Consider the following 13,649-nt stretch of genomic DNA (forward strand, 5'->3'; position numbering starts at 1 on the left):
TGTCTCTTACGAAGATAGATTTCCATTTTACTGAATCACACATTTTTTGTTGAAAGGGAAAAATTTATAAAGTACTGTATTTGAGCCATTGTTCTGGGAAAACTGGGCTTAACGCATGTGCATAAAGTGCCATCACATCATCAGGGACAAAACTTTTACATTTTTATGGATTTTTTCGTTTAAAGGAAGTCTATTTCAAAAGAAATCCAGTCTAGATGGAGTCATTACAGAAATAAAGCCCTTTTTTCCCAGACAGCAACTCTACTGTATTTGAATACGAGTCCGGCTGTACCTTCAGCCCTTTGTTGAGTTTGCGTACAGTCTTCTCTGTCTCTTGGTATTTGGATTCACAGATATACACGTCTGACTCCGGCACTTCAGTTGGGCGACCTGAAATACAAGTTTTCATTCAGCTGTTTAGATTTTAGCATAGGAAATGTATTGAAAATAGCAGGATTTCAGATGTCAGTTGGAGCATAATAGCAAATACTATGTGGGATGGGTGGGAGCAGTCAATGAATTTAGCCGTTCAACCAAGCAAGAGGGGGCGGTCTAAGAAATAATGTTAAGCTTAAAAGACCCACTTACAACTACAGTAATCCTTCACTGACAGTACAGCACAGCGGCCCGTAACACTTCCCATGGTACGGGCCTCCTCAACCCCGCAGATGAACATCTCATTCTTAAAGAACAGACGGGTGGGAGGATGCTCAATCTCGCCCGGGCGTATGAACATTGGTCCATAAAAGTATCTCTCCCCGTACCGGTCCACATACATGCGGTCTATACGGTATAACTGGGGCTTGTCACCATCCGCCTTCACGTATACACTGTCACCTGAAAAATATCAAGGGTAAGCATTTACCATGCTCCTTAGAAATATCTAGACTTCTGCCCACCTTTACTGAAATACTAAGCGTTTACCATGCTCCTTAGAAATATCTAGACTTCTGCCCACCTTCACTGAAATACTAAGCATTTACCATGCTCCTTAGAAATATCTAGACTTCTGCCCACCTTTACTGAAATACTAAGCATTTACCATGCTCCTTAGAAATATCTAGACTTTTGCCCACCTTTACTGAAATACTAAGCATTTACCATGCTCCTTAGAAATATCTAGACTACTGCCCACCTTTACTGAAATACTATTCATTAAGATGTCTGAGAAAAAGCAATGATTTCTGCCAACAAAAAGAAACAATTCAAAGCATGTTCGAATTGTTCGCCTGCTTTGGGAAGTAAATTGTAAAAAGACAATTGAGGTTCAAAACATGTTCTTTGTCATTCAAATCATTTTCAGTTAAAACATAATCATAAAATTTAATTTTCATCAACATAGAAAATAGTTTCAAGGAAATGTATTTAATGAATTAAAATACATTGTGAATGGCTTTTTCATATTTTGATAGAGGAAAAGTTAACATAGAATTAAAATTGTGTATGCATGTCTCATGATTACTTGGTACCCCCCCCCCCCCCAAAAAAAAAAGAAAATACCTGCGTGGAATCATTTATAATTAGATAGTTACAAGTTTTTCATTTTGGGTATACATATTTGGTATACATATTTGGTATACATTTTTGTTTTACAGCCGATTTCAAACAATAATTTCCGTAAAATGCAAAATATCTGAGATGGTCTGTTTAATAATGCAATCGGAGAGCTTGACAGGTGCAAAAATTCGAACAAGTAATTCATCAGTACAATACTTACCAACTTTGTACATTCCTGTGAGGGTCCTCATCTGTTCAAACAGAATGTTGCCCTCTTCATTGGGTGTACCATTGCCTAGGATCACCTCCTGCCATTTAAAGCGGGTATATACGATTTTTTATATGTGTTTAATTGTAATATATTGATAAAATATGTTACAATAACACAAAATAGGCAAGAAAAATTATACAATAAAGCTGAATTTCATAAAATGCAGCAAAGACAAATTAGCGCCCCAAGCCAATAGTGACGTACATATTTTCCTACAATTACCGAAGCATTCGTCTTTGTATTATAAACCGTTAAACTACGAGGGGTGTTCCAGAAGTTCGTAGATTTTCGCTATAACTTATTAGTTTGCTGGTAAAAGTCAATGAAATTTACATATTATACAAACCAATTATCACGGACTTTATATATAAGCTAAAAATGCATGAATTCCATAAAGCAAGTTTGAAACGCGTTGCCATAGAGACCTCAGTAACAACATGCGGCGCACGCCAGTATTTTATTATAAGTATGAGCGTTACGCGAATTTTAATTTGGTTTAAATGTCGTTGATAAACAGAATTTACGGCAAATTTCACGTTACAGCGCATAAGTCCTCCTTACAGCCCGGATTGGGCCCCTATGGACTTCCGCGTCTTCCCGGAAGTTAAATCACAGTTGCGCGGTATTCGCTTTGCAAGTAAACAGGAACTTACAGTTGCAGCAAAGCGAATCGTGTCGTCTTTTGACGCTGACTGGTAAAGAGACACTTTTGACAAGTGGATTTCCCGACACATAAAGTGCATTCGCGTTAGAGGTGATTATGTGGAAAAGATTTGACAGTTGTTAACTTTATAACGTCATTGACGTTGAACAGAAACGTTACACGTGCGTTGTTGTGCGCATCTTTAAATCTCTGATATATATTTATTGTTTTATGTATTTGCATGATATTTGGAGAGTATAAAGGATGAAATATTCTTAACATGCTATTTGTTTGTCCATTTATGTACCAAATAAAAGTTATAGCGAAAATCCACGAACTTCTGGAACACCCCTCGTAAGTTTAGATGCACATCATACATGTATGGTATACATGCTGGCGAATTTGGCTGTACAGCCGTTTTCAATTTCAGATTTAAATATCTGGCTTATTTCGCATTTTTCGACGCATGTTCTTCTTAACTTTTATTTTAATTTATATTGAAATATATATATAATAAGTTTTTTACACAGTTTATATAAATTCATAAATATTTGACAAAATCGTATATACCCGCTTTAAGACATAATCATTTATTTGCTGTGTGTGTGTTTTTTCCACCATTTTGGGAATGGGGCAAGGGCCCTTTGCACAAGGAAAAGCACATTGTTTTGTTTTGACTAAATTTGGACGATTTGTGTTGTTTTCCTCCTTAAAAATAATTTAAAATTAAGAGTAAACATATCTTATCCCACTTTTACAGCGAAATCGGTTGATTAAAGCCCCGTTTATTAAATTTCATCTATAATCAACGGCAAGGCTATAATCAATGGCACGAAATGACGTCATCAACTGCCGAACAGGGACTACTTTTTCCCACGCACCTCGTCACCTGTGTTTGCCAAGTGCATCAATAATAAAAACAATCTCAAATGTTTGTCAATCTTAATGACCTTAAAACAAAGGAAAGTAGCAAAAAAACGTGTTTTTTTGTCATTTATTTTTATTAAAACCTCAAGTATTAGGTAAATTTAACACTATGCAAATAGGTTCTGTTGTTGTTGCTCCCCTTTGAAGAAGTCAGTGCGAGTTGCTCCCCTTTGACCGTAGAAAACAATCGTCTGGACCAAGAAATCCTGTGTTAATTTACAAGCTGTACTCGGATATGCATCCATCTGATTTTTCTTCAAAGCATCTTTTCTACCTGGCAATACGCACAAATGACACTGCATCCCGGTGATTCTTGCGTCAACAATTGGGTGTCAACAAGTTAGGTCAGATGCTGAAGGCCATGGCAAAAGACTCCGGCTTTCTCAAGCACAAGAGAATAACGAACCACTCAGTTCGCAAATTCCTGGTCCAAAAATTTCGAAATACAAATATCCACCCACTGAAACCATGGCAATAACAGGGCACAAAAATGTCCAGTCCTTAACCAATTATTCCAACATATCTGTTGAACAGCTGCAAAAGTGTTCATTCTTGCTCAGTCCAGTAAATGTAACAATCCAACAGTTCCTCTTGTACACCTTCACGCACCGAAACTATGGCCGAAATGCAGCCTAGACAACCACTGTCTACCGTCGAACAAGTTGATCTTGATGTTCGCCCCACCCAGTCACTTCACGGTTCACCAGCGTTCGAACAACTTTGCCTCACAATTCTTTGGTGCCACTTTCAACATTCAAAATGTTAATGTATATAATTAGCTTAAATCCAAGTAATCTTTGTTATTTCGTCACGAAATAACCACATATTATAACAAAGAAGCAAATAATGTGCACCTCGTGATCGACTCGATAGTTTGATATCGAAAGTGAATTGTGTGTGGTGTTAGGCTACGTTTTAAACAAATGTAGTTCCTTGTATATAACAACTTAATGTCATATTGATATCATAAAACTTAAAGATTTGCAATTCAATATGATTAAAATTGTAATTAATAACGCTCGACACTTTGTTACAGAACGATATTCTGATTTAAAAAAATGATTATTTGATCATCGGTTATTTTTGGAACGCGGAGTAATACACTGACCTTGGTTACACTACAGTCACTATCAAAGTACGACAAACACTCGTGAAAACTTATTTTGTTTTAATAAAAAAAGTTTACTGAATAAAAAGTGGGATAAATAGAATAATAGGTCAGTGTTGATTATAGATCAGGTTTATCATGCTCGGCTCGAAAACGAAAAAGCACTCGCCAAGGCTCGTGCTTTTTGTTTTCTAAGCTTCGCATGATAAACCTGATCAATAATCAACACTAACCTATTATTCTCTATTTAAATACTTCATTAACCAAGGTTTAACGTATAGAGCTGGAAAATGAAAAATATGTTGCAGTTGAATTAAAATTTGTGTCGACTTCAATTGAGAACTTCAACAAGAAGACAGTGCGCTTGACTATTAGAGTGCTTGAAAGTATAACATGAGCCATCATTGGGAAATTGTTCATATTCAATAAGGTCAAGGTAATATAGTCATTTTCTAAGTGGAAGAGGACCATAATGGAAACATATTGATCGCTTATGTTTTAAAGAAGTGGTACTTTGTAAACGATTCTGAGTTCAGGTATATTTTCCACAATGTATTGAACATTTGTAAAGACATAAAACAAACTAATAAGATTTTATTTCAAGTTTGATAGCAATAGCTTGGGTGGGATGGTCCTTCAAAACTGAAATAAATAAATATTTGTGTGTTTTTTACCATGTTTCAAAAAAAAAAATCTTTTGGGGTGGGGGTGGGTGCCTGCACAGTCCCCTTATAATAGTAAGTAAGTGTTGCAAGTATGAAAGCAATAGCTTTGATACTTTAGGAATAAAGTGGACCTAAATGCAAAACTTAACCAAATTTTCAATTGTCTAAGTGAAAAAAGGGCCATAATTCTTACAAAATACTTGATACAGTTGTCTCCTCTTGTTTATGGATTGGGGTCATGCTGGTAAAGGAGTATGCAAAATATGAAAGCAATATGTCAAGGGACATTGAAAATATTTGAGGTGGTATGCAAACTTGAACGAATGTTTATTAATAACATGCATATTCTAAGTGAAAAAAGGGCCATAATTCTTACAAAATGCTTGATTCAGTTGTCTGCTCTTGTTTATAGATTGGGGTCATGTTGGTAAAGAAGTATGCAAAATACAAGAGTATTGCCATGCAATATAGTCCCCTACCGGCTCCACCATTGTCAGAAATTCGACCATTGTCAGAAATGTTGTTGTTGCCATAGCAACCAGAATTTTTGACGTAGAAACAAAATGAAATGACGTGCATAATGTCCATATTGCCATCTATGCATGGTTTAAGTTTCATGAAAAAATATTAAGAACTTTAAAAGTTATCGCAGGATCCAGAAAACCACCATTTTCAGCAGTATTTCTAGTCTATTTGTTGCCATAGCAACCAGGATTTTTGACGTATGAACAAAATGAAATGACGTGCATAATGTCCATATTGCCATCTATCCATGTTTCAAGTTTCATGAAAAAATATTAAGAACTAAAAAAGTTATCGCAGGATCTAGAAAAGTGTGACTGACTGACAGACTGACTGACAGACGGTGCGCAAACCATAAGTCCCCTCCGGTGAAACAATAAAAGCAATATGACAAGGTACATAAACAAGAGGGCCTGAAAGGCCCAAAGTCGCTCACCTGAGATAACAAGATATTATTGGGACAAATCTTCAGACCAAGTTTCACAAAGATCGGAAAATAAATGTGGCCTCTAGAGTGTTAACAAGGTTTTACTATAGCCAAATAAGGAAAAATGCCCAGCCCCCTGGCGGCCATTTTTTTCAACCAACCGGCATAATTTTTTAACTCATCTAAGGTATTATCGGCTTAATCTTCTGACCAAGTTTCATGAAGATCGGACAGTAAATGTGGCCTCTAGATTTAACAAGATTTTACTATAGCCATATAAGGAAAAATGCCCCGCCCCTTGGAGGCCATTTTTTTCAAGCAAACATAATTATTTTCGAACTCATCCAAGATATCATTGAGACCAATCTTCTGACCAAATTTCATGAAGATTGGACAATAAATGTGGCCTCTAAAGTGTTAACAAGGTTTTAGTAAAGCCATATATAGCCATATAAGGAAAAATGTCCCGCCCCTGGTGGCCATGTTATTCAAGCAAACGTAACCATTTTCGAACTCATCCAAGATATCATTAAGACAAATCTTCTGACCATATTTCATCAAGATTGGACAATAAATGTGGCCTCTAGAGTGTAAACAAGATTTTACTATAGCCATATAAGGAAAAATGCCCCGCCCCTTGGCAGCAATGTTTTTCAAGCAGAGGTTACCATTTTTGAACTCATCAAAGATATCAGTGGGATAAATCTTCTGAGCTTCATGAAGATCGGAAAATGAATGTGGCCTATAGAGTGTTAACAAAGTCATATATAGCCATATAAGGAAAAATGCCCCGCTCCCTGGCGGCCATGTTTTTCAACCAACCGGCATCATTTTCGAACTCGTCCAAGATATTATTGGGATGAATCTTCTGACCAAGTTTCATGAAGATCAGACAATAAATGTGGCCTCTAGAGTGTTAAAAAGATTTTACTATAGCCATATATAGCCAAATAAGGAAAAATGCCCCACCCCTTGGCAGCCATGTTTTTCAAGCAAACATCACCATTTTCGAACTCATCCAAGATATCATTGAAACCAATCTTGTGACCAAATTTCATGAAGATTGGACAATAAATGTGGCCTCTAGAGAGTGAACAAGGCAAATGTTGACGTCGCACAACGGACAAAAGGCGATCACAAAAGCAATATGTCAAGGGACATTGAAAATATTTGAGGTGGTACGCAAACTTTAACATAGTCCAACGCTCAGGCCAACGCCTATATATATATATATATATAGTCAAGCTAAAAATATATACTTTTTAAGATTAAGCCTAAATATTGACCTAAAAAACCCACTGATTTATCATTTAACATTGGTTAATAAACAATAGTCTCAGGCTCGTTATTGTGCCTAAGACTCACCTATTTTCAATAAGAATCTAAAACAAATATGTTACATGGTAGTTCTGTGGTAGTTTCATAAAAATACCTCTTTGAACACTTAAGTATTTTAAAAGGACTTGTCAAACACTTTTTTTAAATAGGGTACTTCATTTAATCTCTTTCTTGCCAGATTTAGGCCTGGAACCAAAAAGCTAAATTTATATAACAACAAAAACTAACTTAATAAATCTTATATTTCAAATTATTCAGGGCGACTAATTTATAAAATTCTTTACTTGCCATACGTAAGCACTGAATGTTTAACAAAGCGTTGACAAAATTACAGTAATAATATCGTACCATTTTTTCTTTATCAATGATGCTTGTGTCCCCGTCGTCAATGTCATCCTTGTCACGGTCAGCAAACACAGATGCAACTCTTATCGGCTGCAGCGGCACTTCACGCTCCACTAGACGCATCTCCTCATTCTGTGGGACCGACCATATCTGTTCACAAAAACAGGACCAGGAATATATTACCACACTTTGAATTTGACAATAAAATATTACATTACATCAACTGAGCTTAGGAAATATACTTTCTTCAACAAGAAATATAACATCAACTTAGTCCAGAATATATTAAATTATTTCAACTAAGGCAAAGGAAATCTGAAGTAATTCCACTGAACCCAAGAAAACTGAAATTGCTTCAACTAGGGAAAAGGAAATATGAACATTTCTACTGAACCTAAGAAAACTGACATTGCTTCAACAAGGCAAAGGTCACACATGATAGTACCTTTATTTTCTTGAATGACTTCATCCTAGAGTTATAGCGGAACTCACACACATAGACATCACTGTCATTGAATCCCTGAATAGGAAATATACATGAATAGAACATCACTGCCATTGAATTCCTGAAAGGTAAATATACATGAATAGAACATCACTGTCAATGAATCCCTGAAAGGTAAATATACATGAATAGAACATCACTGTCATTGAATCCCTGAAAGGTAAATATACATGAATAGAACATCACTGTCAATGAATCCCTGAAAGGTAAATATACATGAAATGAACATCACTGTCATTGAATCCCTGAAAGGTAAATATACATGAATAGAACATCACTGTCATTGAATCCCTGAAAGGTAAATATACATGAATAGAACCGGTCACAAAAACCCTTATGGAAATCATAACACTATATGATACTTAACAAGAGGGCCTGAAAGGCCCAAAGTCGCTCACCTGAGATAACAAGATATTATTGGGATGAATATTCTGACCAAGTTTCACGAAGATCGGAAAATAAATGTGGCCTCTAGAGTGCTAACAAAGTTTTACTATAGCCATATAAGGAAAAATGACCAGCCCCCTGGCAGCCATGTTTTTCAACCAACCGGCATCATTTTTTAACTCTTCCAAGATATTATCGGGATGAATCTTCTCTGACCAAGTTTCATGAAGATCGGACAGTAAATGTGGCCTTTAGAGTGTTAACAAGATTTTACTATAGCCATATAAGGAAAATGCCTCGCCCCTTGGAAGCCATTTTTTTCAAGAAAGCATAATTATTTTCGAGCACATCCAAGATATCATTGAGACCAATCTTCTGACCAAATTTCATGAAGATTGGACAATAAGTGTGGCCTTTAGAGTGTTAACAAGGTTTATACTATAGCCATATCAGGAAAACTGCCCCGCCCCTGGTGGCCATGTTTTACAAGCAACCAAAACCATTTTCGAACTCATTCAAGATATCATTGGGACAAATCTTCTGACCAAGTTTCATGATGATCGGAAAATAAATGTGACCTCTTAGAGTGTTAACAAGGTTTTACTATAGCCATAAAAGAAAATAGCCCCGCCCCCGTGGTGGCCATGTTTTTCAACCAACCAGCATCATTTTTGAACTCGTCCAAGATATTATTGGGATGAATCTTCTGACAGAGTTTCATGTAGATTGGACTATAAATGTGGCCTCAAGAGTGTTAACAAGATTTTACTATAGCCTTATATAGCCATATTAGGAAAAATGCTCCGCCCCTTGGCAGCCATGTTTTTCAAGCAAACGTAATCATTTTCGAACTCATCCAAGATATAAGTTAGACAAATCTTCTGACCATATTTCATCAAGATTGGACAATAAATGTGGCCTCTAGAGTGTTAACAAGGTTTTACTATAGCCATATAAGGAAAAATGCCCGGCCCCCAGGCAGCAATGTTTTTCAACCAACCAGCATCATTTTCGAACTCGTCCAAGATATTATTGGGATGAATCTTCTAACCAAGTTTCATGAAGATTGGACAATAAATGTGGCCTCTAGAGTGTTAACAAGATTTTACTATAGCCATATATAGCCATATTAGGAAAAATGCCCCGCCCCTTGGCAGCCATGTTTTACAAGCAAACGTAACCATTTTCGAACTCATCCAAGATATGATTGAGACCAATTTTCTGACTAAATTTCATGAAGATTGGACAATAAATGTGGCCTCTAGAGAGTTAACAAGTCCAATGTTGACGCGGCACAAAGCACGACGCACAACGGACTACGGACAAAGGGGATCACAAAAGCTCACCATGAGCAATCGTGCTCAGGTGAGCTAAAAAGTAGGGGACAGGTCAAAGCCATTTGTACCTCAGGTTTGAGCTTGAAGTACTCTCTGACGCACATCACATAGCACTTGCCCAGGATCTGGTTGGGGTCCTGGCTGGCGTAGACGTCACTCTTCAGGACCTCTTTCTGCAGGAACTTCCTGGTAGCCAGGTGGAACGTCTCGTTGGGCCGATAGAACCAGTTCCCGTAAACCTGTAACAACCGGTTTTCCGATATATGCGTGCATAGAGGTACCCTATATAAAGGTTTAAGCATAAAGTTATTTTTAAAAAAATTATCGTTTCGGAATAGAAACATGTATGTAAGCTGTAAATCTTGATATACATGCTGAAAATTAAATTTGGGCATACAATGTCAAACAAACATGAGGACATATAACCCGTGAACATTTTTATTTTCTATGATAAACAAACCTATCATTAAATGAAGACAATTTGTTCATATTATTTTATGCTTACTTAATGCTTGTTGACATTTTAATTTGAGGTTGTATTGCGACTGTATCCATTTCAAACAAAGAAGAAGTATCAGAATGAAACAGTGAAAGTTATCACTTAATATTGACAGGTTCCAACAGTTAATTATCTTTCTTAAAATCACTGATATTTCCCCGATAAATCCCAGGAAACCATTAAATAAAACAAGTGATGCCCCAACCCACCTGTTTCTGTCCTGACTTGTCTGTGTATATCTTCTCCACACTGAGAATGTGGGGCTCTGAATCAGAGTCTCTGCAAGAGAACATTTCAGTCGGTTCATTGACCAAGGACAAGTGTCTTATTTACAATTAAACAATGTGCAACTGTGGTTTCATTGACAATGAATGATGCTTTACCTCCAGTTAAAAGACTATCCCTGAAGAAGATATAAATTAACATTTGATAAATTTAAGAGTGAAATCACATTTTGATTTGAAAACTACTCTTTGTCCGTAAGAAGGTCACTTTTTTCTCTTAAAAATGCAACTTAATAAAAATAATTTGTTGAAAACCCAATATCGGGTACTTATGTTTTGTTTATGGTTATAAAACATGTTTATGAAACTGTAGAATTCAATTATTGAAAGATAACACATTTTTAAATAAACAAACTCAACAATTAACAGTCAAATCAACAACAATTTTTGGAGGAAACAATTGCTTTCGTAAATCTTTTAGAACAAAAACAATATTTTTACAATTCAAAATATATTTTTTGCTTTTTTTTAAAACAAATTATTTCCTCCAAAAACGTTTCCATGACATCACATATACCTCTGGTCTTTCTGGTATTTCTTATTTTTACGGCGCAATCTTCCAGACTTAGAGAAACACCTACCCATTTTCAAATGATATAATAATAATGATACACTTGAATTAACATGCTGAAAATATTGCTTTTCATGCATGACTCACATATTTTGTTTTCTTCTTCTATTATATTTAGGCCACAACAAATGGTCAATGGAATTCAAACAACTGCAATAATTATAACCTTTTCTTCTTAAATGGCAGTCTTATAAAGACAGACTTTTAAGAACTCGGTAATATTTATGAGACAGGTTAAACACTATTTTAAAAGTTAAATGTACCATAATTTACTTTTGTTGTGTTTAATGAAAACCATAATGACAAATGTTGACAACATTTTGACTGATTTACTCATATTGTTAAAGAAATTTAAAAAGTCCATGTGTTGTATAATCACAGTTAAACAGAAAAGTGAGAATTTTCATCGTTTTATATGTCTTATGTACATTAAATAAGTTTACCACTGGAATACATAAATAACTTTAATTGTATGCAACTTAGTTCCAACTTTTTCTGGTATCAGTTCCTCTGATGTTTTATTCAAGTTTGTAAGCCATCAACACAGTACGTTTTTGGAAAAAAATAACAGAACTCATAACTACTTTAAGTAAAGAAAAAAACTCTGCTTGATAACCTAAAAGCAGTGAACAAATTAATAAGATTTCACAAGCCAATGGGCCTTAAGTTTGTAATTTCTGAGGTTACATGTTTGTCCTCTGTAATAGAAGTTTCAAAGACCTAGGTTGGGCCACAATTGCCCAACTGTAAGTTTCAATACCGACTGAATCAAGCAGATTGATGGGCAGGAGAACCACTAAGAGAGTTCACCAAAACTATAAACATAGAATGATTAGCAGAGCATTGTCTAGTTAAACATAACACTGGCACCGGAACTCCATGTTTTTGGTACACCTGGTCATGTATACCTGGGTTCAATGTAGACAAAGTCCCCAATGTGGTACACCTAGTTATACATACCTGGGTTCAATGTAGACAAAGTCCCCGATGTGGTTCACCTGGTCATACATACCTGGGTTCAATGTAGACAAAGTCAACAATGTGGTACACCTGGTCATACATACCTGGGTTCAATGTAGACAAAGTCCCTGATGTGGTTCACCTGGTCATACATACCTGGGTTCAATGTAGACAAAGTCAACAATGTGGTACATCTGGTCATACATACCTGGGTTCAATATAGACAAAGTCCCAGATGTGGTACACCTGGTCATACATACCTGGGTTCAATGTAGACGAAGTCACCAATGTGGTACACCTGGTCATACATACATGGGTTCAATATAGACAAAGTCCCCGATGTGGTACACCTGGTCATACATACCTGGGTTCAATGTAGACAAAGTCCCTGATGTGGTACACCTGGTCATACATACCTGGGTTAAATGTAGACAAAGTCCCCAATGTGGTACACCTGGTCATACATACCTGAGTTCAATATAGACAAAATTCCAGATGTGGTACACCTGGTCATACATACCTGGGTTCAATATAGACAAAGTCCCAGATGTGGTACACCTGGTCATACATATCTGTGTTCAATGTAGACAAAGTCCCAGATGTGGTACACCTGGTCATACATACCTTGGTTCAATGTAGACAAAGTCCCCAATGTGGTACACCTGGTCATACATACCTGAGTTCAATATAGACAAAATTCCAGATGTGGTACACCTGGTCATACATACCTGAGTTCAATATAGACAAAATTCCAGATGTGGTACACCTGGTCATACATACCTGGGTTCAATATAGACAAAATTCCTGATGTGGTACACCTGGTCATACATACCTGGGTTCAATATAGACAAAGTCCCCAATGTGGTACACCTGGTCATACATACCTGGGTTCAATGTAGACAAAGTCCCCAATGTGGTACACCTGGTCATACATACCTGGGTTCAATATAGACAAAGTCCCAGATGTGGTACACCTGGTCATACATACCTTGGTTCAATGTAGACAAAGTCCCTGATGTGGTACACCTGGTCATACATACCTGGGTTCAATGTAGACAAAGTCCGCAATGTGGTACACCTGGTCATACATACCTGGGTTCAATATAGACAAAGTCAACAATGTGGTACACCTGGTCATACATACCTGGGTTCAATGTAGACAAAGTCCCCAATGTGGTACACCTGGTCATACATACCTGGGTTCAATATAGACAAAGTCAACAATGTGGTACACCTGGTCATACATACCTGGGTTCAATGTAGACAAAGTCCCCAATGTGGTACACCTGGTCATACATACCTGGGTTCAATGTAGACAAAGTCCCCAATGTGGTACACCTGGTCATACATACCTGGGTTCAAT

General features: G+C 36.6%; 1 protein-coding gene across 1 annotated transcript in view; it reads right to left on the minus strand.

Annotated features, from left to right (window-relative positions):
* The window catches only part of LOC127880974 (protein polybromo-1-like), a 117,629-nt gene that overhangs the window by 38,530 nt on the left and 65,450 nt on the right, over nt 1-13,649 (minus strand). The window contains exons 26-33 of the mRNA XM_052428490.1: nt 11,273-11,332; nt 10,681-10,750; nt 10,041-10,211; nt 8,189-8,263; nt 7,747-7,893; nt 1,718-1,805; nt 589-837; nt 293-390 (exon numbers count right to left, since the gene is read on the minus strand). Coding sequence (XP_052284450.1) covers nt 293-390; nt 589-837; nt 1,718-1,805; nt 7,747-7,893; nt 8,189-8,263; nt 10,041-10,211; nt 10,681-10,750; nt 11,273-11,332 — 958 coding nt within the window. The remainder of the gene's footprint in view (nt 1-292; nt 391-588; nt 838-1,717; nt 1,806-7,746; nt 7,894-8,188; nt 8,264-10,040; nt 10,212-10,680; nt 10,751-11,272; nt 11,333-13,649) is intronic.

This window comes from Dreissena polymorpha, chromosome 5 (genome assembly GCF_020536995.1).
Source record: "Dreissena polymorpha isolate Duluth1 chromosome 5, UMN_Dpol_1.0, whole genome shotgun sequence".
NCBI classification, from domain to species: Eukaryota; Metazoa; Mollusca; class Bivalvia; order Myida; family Dreissenidae; genus Dreissena; species Dreissena polymorpha.